Source organism: Apium graveolens, chromosome 2 (genome assembly GCF_009905375.1).
Source record: "Apium graveolens cultivar Ventura chromosome 2, ASM990537v1, whole genome shotgun sequence".
Taxonomy (NCBI): Eukaryota; Viridiplantae; Streptophyta; class Magnoliopsida; order Apiales; family Apiaceae; genus Apium; species Apium graveolens.
In genome coordinates this window covers 253,019,357-253,028,089 of record NC_133648.1, presented here as the reverse complement: position 1 = coordinate 253,028,089, position 8,733 = coordinate 253,019,357, and the positions used below count along the sequence as shown (strand labels likewise).

The following is an 8,733-nucleotide window of genomic DNA, read 5'->3' as shown; positions in this document are numbered from 1 at the left end:
AAAATGCAGAATTTAAGTATCTCCTTATAATTTTGCAGGCTAAAATGGTTAAGTGTCGAACATGACACTGGATGTATAAAATCACTTATCAAGTTAAAACACACAACAGCAGGATATTTCTAAAAGGCTCATTAAGCAGAGAATGCAAAGAATAGCCCTCGAAAACAATACGCGAATCTTCATCAATCTTACGGCTTAAAAGGAGCTGATGGTGGGAAAAGTTCGGATCATTGGTTAATTTTGCATGATGAGTTCTAATGAAAACGTGACTTGTGACCAGAGACAACCATGACTTACAAACTGAACTTAATCGAAAAAGATCCTTCACCGTAAGCCTAGTAAAAAGTATGTCATGGATCAGATCTTCTTCGGGAAGTCGTCGTGAGAGGATGTCGTAGATGTTAGGGTTTGTGATGCCATCAATATCCATCAGATTCATCACAAACTAACGAATGTATAGGTTGCGTAACACACAAGTTACGATCAGTGGACAATTTTAGATGAATGAACGTACTATACTAAGGAAAATGTTAGAGGTAAAAATGAGTTACTAAAATAGTTACAAATATCATAGGGCAAATGTTGGTTGGCTAAATATAAATGGACTCTGCATTTACATTAATAGGACCAATTGAATTTTTTGATTGGGTCACATCACTCATGCCATGTCATTTTGATACCATGTTATTTTGTGACAATTTTTTATAACTTTCTTTTGTGCCTCTAACATTACTCCTGGACTAATGCTAAAACAATTTTGCGCCCTTTAAATATTAGTAACTGAATTCGAAATTGGTTAAGACAATTAGGTGATGATTTGAAAACTGAGATTCGAAAATCAAAACCAAATCGAAAACTGAATGTGGAATTATGTTTTGGACTTTAATTGGGCTGGGAGTGGGCCTTGTGAACATGATAAAGCCCAAATTCACCCATTTTTTCGTTTATCCCTCTGTTTTCACTTTTTGATTTTTTCAATATGATTTCGAGTTCGGACCTTATTCTTTTTCTTACAAACGAATACTCCTAATAAAAAAAACATATTTCAAAAATCGGAACTATTCGATTAAAGTGCCGATTTATGATTTATCGATCAATATTTAATAAATTGAATGATTTATCATTAATTTATCAGCGATTTAGAATCGGTCAACCGATTTATTGGCGATTTTGAAAAATTGGCTATTTTTTAAAAAGAGAATTATATTTCTCTTTTAATTAGCGTTTCTTCACTTTAAAAATTCGTAAAGGATATTTGAATATTAAGAAATATTTCCAAAAAATGATTTATTCTTTTTCCCCAGTAATATAATTTGAATATTAAAAATATATATTTTATAATATGGGGTGGATTCACCGGGTAACTCTATCTGTTGAATAACTAGGTAACTCTAACTCTAATATCACATCGTTACATTGATTTAGTTTTTTTATCTTCTTTTACATTTTTTTTGTTTTTCTTTAATATTTTGTACTGTGCACAATATTTTTTTAATATATTTTCAATTATTTTTTTGTGCACAACAAGTCTTTTATTACTATTCCCTTCTTTTTATTAACACTGTGCAATTTTTTTTATGTATTTTGTAATTATTTTTATGTGCTTTTATTTATTGTGCATTGTGGTGTTATATAATTTCAACTAATGTTCTATATGTATTGTGTTCTATAATTCTTATATGTTTTGTTTTTTCTTTTATTAATTTTATATATTTTTTACGCAATGTCTATTTTTCTTGTTTTCATTTTCAGTAACTTTTATCTGTTCTATAATTATTTTTATAGAACACATCTAATTATCCATGAGTTCTTTAATATTTGTCATGTGTTCAATCATTTTTTATAATTTTCATGTATTCTGTAAAATAAAATCATGTGTTCTGTAATTATTTTTATTGAAACTTGGGTTACTATTTTTTTTATTGTGTTTTATTAATTTTTAATTTCATGTTTTGTGTTTTTTAAACTTTGTTTATAACATAACCTTTGGTCATACCCTTTTTATATTCTTTTTATAACGTAACTTTGGTTAATGATTTAAACCTGTATTCTTTTCATTAAAAAAATCTAGTTGGCCCCTGAAAGTTTTATATGTTCTGTAAACTTTCAGTGTTCTCGAAATTTTAGTGTTTCCTAATTTTTTTGTTAATGTTATGTTCTGTAAATTTTATGTACACGGGATGTAAGTTTTTTGTATTTTTTATTTATGTCAAGTTTATTTATATGTAATATAATTTTGTGTTGTTTTCTTAATTTTATTGTCATATCCGGTATTTTCTTTTCCTTAGATTGACTACCCTAAAATTTAAATTATATTTATAAATAAGAAAAATTAAAATCTCAATATAAAAATTCCTAAAATATGTAGAATATTATATTTACAAATGATTTATAAAATTACATAATATTTAAATTCAACCAGAAAAATAAGTTGATGTAAAATTACATCAATCTTAATTAGTTGGTTAATTTTGACACTTTTTGTTGTGGTTGTTAATTTTTTCAGTGTATGAAAATAAGTCGGTCGAAAATGGTCATATTTTTTGTAATATTAATACTAATGTTAATTTTTTTTGTCAGGAATACTTATATTAATTAAGGGTCAAAGGAAGAAACGAAAATAAAAAATATATATAAATATAAATTACCGTAACATTTCATCGTAAGATTTATGTGTCCCTGAGTGCAGAGGCCACCGTAAAAAAGCGTGGAAAACGTTAATTTCAGAGTATTTTTCTAATTTTCAAAGCTACATGTGTTATATTAGAAAATGTTACTTATTCTTGTATGTAGTGCTATAAATCAGTCTGAAAACAAAAAAAAAATGCTCTGAAAATATTATTTATCAAGTGAAACAATAAATTTAGACCGTGCATTCTATCGTTCTTTAAAATATTGTGAGAATCATTTGCTCTAATTATGCACGGGTAAGTAACGAAAAACGCCATATTTAACATGAGTAAGATGATCAATTGTCTTTTTTTCCCGTTTTACTTTGTTTACACTCTTCTAATGATCAAATGTTGGGAAGATTTGCATGTTTTCGGAGAATGCAACTTACCTTAAAATGTATATAATTCTAGGGCTGAGTTCTATGGAGTCCACCTTTTTATCGGAGTCATCGGAGTCCATCTACGTTCTGCAAATAAAATATATTGTAAAACGTGTTATTTTGCAAAACGTGTTACACAAATAGCATAACTTCAACAAAATCATGCAAATCTCATATATTTACGGTACAATATGTATGTTCTGCAACATGTTCTGCAACATGAACATTTATGTTCTGCAAACTAAATATGTTTTGTAGAATATATATTTTTGCAATGTTCTGCTTGTAAAATGTATGCAATCTACAAGATTTTTGATAGAATAGTGATGTTTGTCGAAAAATAATATGTTTTGCAATATTTTAAGCTATATTTTACTTGTAGAACATATATGGACTTCGAGGACTGCAATTAAAGGTGGACTCCCTAGAACTTTACTCTATAATTTTATACTTGAAAACAAATGTATACCCTGCTTGTAAACAGATCAAAACTTGTACCTATCTTCACATTGAACATTTAGGCTCTGTCTGGGAGTGCTGTTGAAAACTGCTGTGCTGTAAGAAAAAATCTTGTAGAAGAAATGCTGTCAGGAAAATTAGATGACTATTTGGTAATTTTTTTAATTTATGCATATTTTGAGATATAATATATAAAAATAATATTTTTGAGAAGGTTTGATAATGAAACTGATAGCTAATTTCTTCAAAAGCTGAAAACAACTTTTTCCAAAAGCATGGGGACATTCTTTTGCTAACAGCAGCTTTTAGACCAAAAACGTTTTTTCAGAAAACAGCTTTTATAATTTACCAAACACCTTTCTGACAGTTTTTCAGTAAAAAACTGCAGTACTTGTCTGTAACAGCAATACCAAACGAACCCTTAGATTGCTGGATATTCAAAATGTTATAGTGCATGATAGATACCAATCGTAACCTTCTTATCTTATGCATCGCCTAATTCATCATACTCCCCACATGTAATGAACCAACAAATTAGGAAATACAAGCTGTATATTAGTCAATTTCAACATTCTCCTAATCTTTGTTTGATCGGTTGTAATTAAATTCCAAACTCGAAAGATTTCTCGACTACTGGAACATGGAATAAGTACGATTTTAACACTTTCACGACTCTTTCGAAATCGATACAATATATCGTTTTGATCAGGTAATCGATAATTAACGTAAAATCTACTATACAATATATCGTTTTGATCAGGTAGTCAATATATTGTAACTGTATTGCGATATGTGAAGAGATGATCCTCGATATATACGCTATAAACCCCACTATACATCTGCTGTAAAAAAATTTACGATATAACATACTACAATAACCCTACTATACATCTATTGTTAAATTTTTTACGATATAACATATATTACAATAATCGTACTCCCTTTGTTTTATTTTATCTGTCGTTTGACTTTTCTGCACACATCTCAAGATGCATTGACCGCACAGTAAAAATTATAATTTTTTTAAAAAAAAATCTAAATAAAAGTTTAAGTTATATATTTGTATTCATGAAAAGAAAATTTTAAAAATTATTATTTTAACTATACGGTCAAAGCACCTAGAAATGAGCGAAGAAAAGTCAAACGACTATTAAAATGAAATAGAGGGAGTATATCGTTGACGGCCCTTTATTTAGCTATCTACGTCCAATAAAAAAACATAATGCACATTAATCGACTTATTAGGCGGTCAATTATTGCCTTGCTAGTTTCAATAATTAACAACTCGGGTGATCAATCATTTGGTTTTCCAATTTTGTTATTAAGCACATTAAATTATTAGATTAGGATCTTGTAAATTAGTAGCACAAACATATAATTTGATTAAAACCAACCAAACTCAAAGTAGTATAATTTGTTTCCAAGTTGGAGGGTTTACTAAAGCACATCACAGGACCACGCCAGCGCAGATGACAACTGGTCACATGCCATGTTCAATTCTATTGATAACATTTCTCTTCTCCTTTAATGATTGAGTGGCTCTCAATTTACTTCCTTTTATTTTTCTCACAAATCTATTTTATATGTACATTTGCACAGCAAATGTAATGACGTGACAGAATCAGGTCGGAACTAATCTGTGGTTTAATACGTAAACGATATCACGAGCAAATAATTGTTCCAGTATTTATCATAGAAAATTTTAATAACACATGAATGATGATTTTCGATATATACACGTCAAAAATCTTACTTTATCGCAAAAAATTTCACAATATCCGATGTTATAGAAAAATGTTATTTTCAGGACATTTCTTCTATTTCCGGAGTAAAAAAGGGTGAAAAGATAAAATTGCCCCCTCAACATTCTCAATAAACAACTTTTGAAAAGATTAGAATAAAGATAATTTGATAATTTCACACTATTCCGCACCGGAAGGGTAGCGGCTGCAGGTTCCAAAAAACAAACAAATTGTTGTGTAATATTTCCCATGATATGTTTAGAGCATGTGTTTGTATATGGAGTGCTTCAATCACAATGAGGGTAGCTTTTCCCGGAGAATTAAAAAAAAGATATTATCTAAAAGACTTCAAAATTCTGGAAGCAGGTAAAAAAGTACATATAAGCACAAAGAAAGTGGTAATAAAGTGATTAATAACCCAATAAAGGTAACTAATCTTCTAAGCTAAGAAACAAAAATAGAAAGTTCTCCTAATTATTAAATGAGTAACCACTAATTAGCTCTACATATTATACTGACCTTGCTTTAGATTACTGTCATCAAAATCATCATAACTTGTTCAAGTGCTCAACAAAACATTATCAAGACTCTAAAGTATCTTCCAATGTATACAGGCCAGCACTAAAATTGTATTTTAGAAGTTTACCAACTACCAAAACATTGTCATTTTTTCATTGGCTTAATAGTACAAATAATATGGTGATTCCATACAAACAATAACAATCAAGATGATGATGACATGAACTCTATGATTTTAAAAAAATTGTCAACAAATTATTGATCATAATATAAGCAAACAAATTATTGATCATAATATAAGCAAATAAGTTGGTGCATTCAGCAGCATACCAAATTTCTCGTACCATTATCGTTCTACGATAGCATGATCGTATCATAGAATGTTGAAAATTTAAAACCAAATTACCAAATTTCCCATATCATTCTCGTTCTACGATAACCTCGTCGTATCACAGATTCAAAACTTCAAAACTTATATCAATGTATTATACGATAACATAACATGATCGTATTGCAGAATGACAAAATTCAAAACTTATACTTATCAATATGTTCTACGATAATATGATTGTAGCACAGGTTGACAAATATTCAAAACTTATAATTTTTTTATCGTATATAACCTGCAGCAGTAAACCGTGGATAAACCGTATTTAAACGACAGCCTTTACCTCAGGAAACATAATCATAAATTCTTCTCCCAATGAGATTCGATCATTTGACCAAAAATATAATTATTCACTGTTTAACAAACTAACCCAAACATTACGGGTTGAAAACTTATACTTAACCATATGTTTGAAGATTCAAAACTTAAACTTATCAATGTATAAGTACTACTCATAAACAAATCAGCCAAAATTGTTCAAAACCACAAGAAATTAATCAAGATTAACAAACATTAATCCATCTCATAAGAATATAAGATTAAAAAAAATCAATTATAATCTGTACACAGCTATCAAAGAATGTCTGAATAACCATGTTACCCAAAAATAAAAAATTCATCAAATCAAATAAAATAATTAGAATACCCAATAAAATTAGAACTCAATCCCAATGGTTGATGATCATGAACACTTCTCAACCGTTGATTTATCTTGTATAAATCATAAGGCTTCCACAAATAATCCAACGGACAGGGTCGATTCTCATCTAATCTTACCCAAGGCTTGCCCTTACCGGACCAATGTAACAAGCTTACTGGGCCTGGATGCAATGATCTACAACTTCCTTTTACATTATCTCCACCAAGCCCATGTTGGTTCCATTTATGATCAATGGGCTCAATGTTACCGCCGAACACGAGCAGAAACGGCGGTAGCGAGCCCAACTCGTAAATCCTTTGGGCTTTTTGCAAGTCCATCCATTTTTCAATTTGGGCCTTGTAATCGCCTTCCCTCCATTTCTTCAGGTCCATTACCATCACGCCCGTGTTGAAGTAACACGGTTTTTTCGACCCGAAAGTCCGGGTCAGGGTCGGGTCGGACCAAAAAGTGTCGGTGAAGTATTTAGTAAAGTTGGCGTGACAATACTCGGGCGCGCCAATGACTCGTGACTCAGTGAGTTGGATATTCCACAGCTTTGTTATATCATCAACCAACACAATGTCCGAGTCAAGATAAATAACTCGGTCAATCCCCGAGTCAAGAATATCACCCAAATAATTCCTCGCGTAATTTAACGGGTTCTCCAAGGCCTGACGTATGGATGACGAAATCAAATTGATCACTATATCTTCCCGAAAAATATAAATCTTGAAGGCGAGTGAAGGAAACGTAGACCGGACGAGTTGACTCAGCACCCTCGGACTCGCCGGGTCAAACTCGGCCGCGATGAAGTGAAAGAACACATTCTCCGGACAAGAAGCGTGTCGGAGAACAGAATGAACGGCTGCGATGGTGCCACGCAAGTACTCCGAGTCTAGCGTCATTGCCACGTGTACGGACGAGATTCTGCAGTGCACGCCATTACGATACTCCGGCGCTTCATTGAATCCACACCCGGAAGACAAGCTCTTCTTGTCAGTTGTCGGAAACGAACGAATCCCAAGACACATCAACGGAGACCAAAGTAAACACATCAAGAACACAACTACTCTTAACTGCGTCATCTTAAGTAATAAATTTACGTAAAAATTTTAAAAATATCGTAAAAATATTTTCTAATTTCTTTGTTATTGCATTATCAAGAAGAGTGCTTCTTGATAAAATATATTAATATAGATATCGTAATAAGAGTAGCTAATATGTTTATGTTAACTGTGTGTTGTGCGTGTTATGCCGGAGAGCGGCGAGAGAGAATGAGAGCTCTCTCCCTAGGTGTGTGAGAGAGAGATTGGGAGAGAAAGAGATGAGGAGAGAGATATATAAAGGGAAGATGTGAATATAAGTGTGTATACGATGCAAGTAATGTACAGCGAAGGAAACATTAGATACTCTGTACTCTGTAAAAATGTTAATGCTTTTATAGCTATTGTTATCTACTTCTACGCGCTTTCGTATTCGTGTGTGGGCAACTTCGATTAATGCTATGATTGTGGGGTTTTTATTTTGGTAACTTGAGAAATTGATGGTAATTTTCGAGTTATATTGATTTGGTGATGTCGATGTGAGCTGGGATCAAAAAGTGTTTTCGGAAGGGAATTTATAGATTTTTATATCATAATAAATATTGGAAGTTTATTTTGCAGGTTTATTTTGAGCTACAATCAAAATATGCTACGATTAATTAGGACTGTTGGACAACGTAAGTGATAAAAATTTATCCTCTATCGTTTCACAGTTCGATTTTCGCTCATCCCGAAAATTATGAGAACAGATACTTATTTGTAAAACTATAAATCATATTTGTTAAAAAATATATTGAAAATTTTGTAAGGCTAAGCCATACTTGTTTAAAAAAAATATTGGAAATTTATTTTGTAGGTTTATATTTTTTTATCAACTCGGTCAACATATA

General features: G+C 31.1%; 1 protein-coding gene across 1 annotated transcript; it reads right to left on the bottom strand.

Annotated features, from left to right (window-relative positions):
* Window positions 1–6,681: 6,681 nt before the first annotated feature.
* Window positions 6,682–8,197, bottom strand: LOC141708368 (putative galacturonosyltransferase-like 9). The gene has a single exon (XM_074511972.1). The coding sequence runs from the start codon at window positions 7,883–7,885 to the stop codon at window positions 6,785–6,787; it is 1,101 nt and encodes a 366-aa protein (XP_074368073.1). The 5' UTR covers window positions 7,886–8,197; the 3' UTR covers window positions 6,682–6,784.
* Window positions 8,198–8,733: the final 536 nt, after the last annotated feature.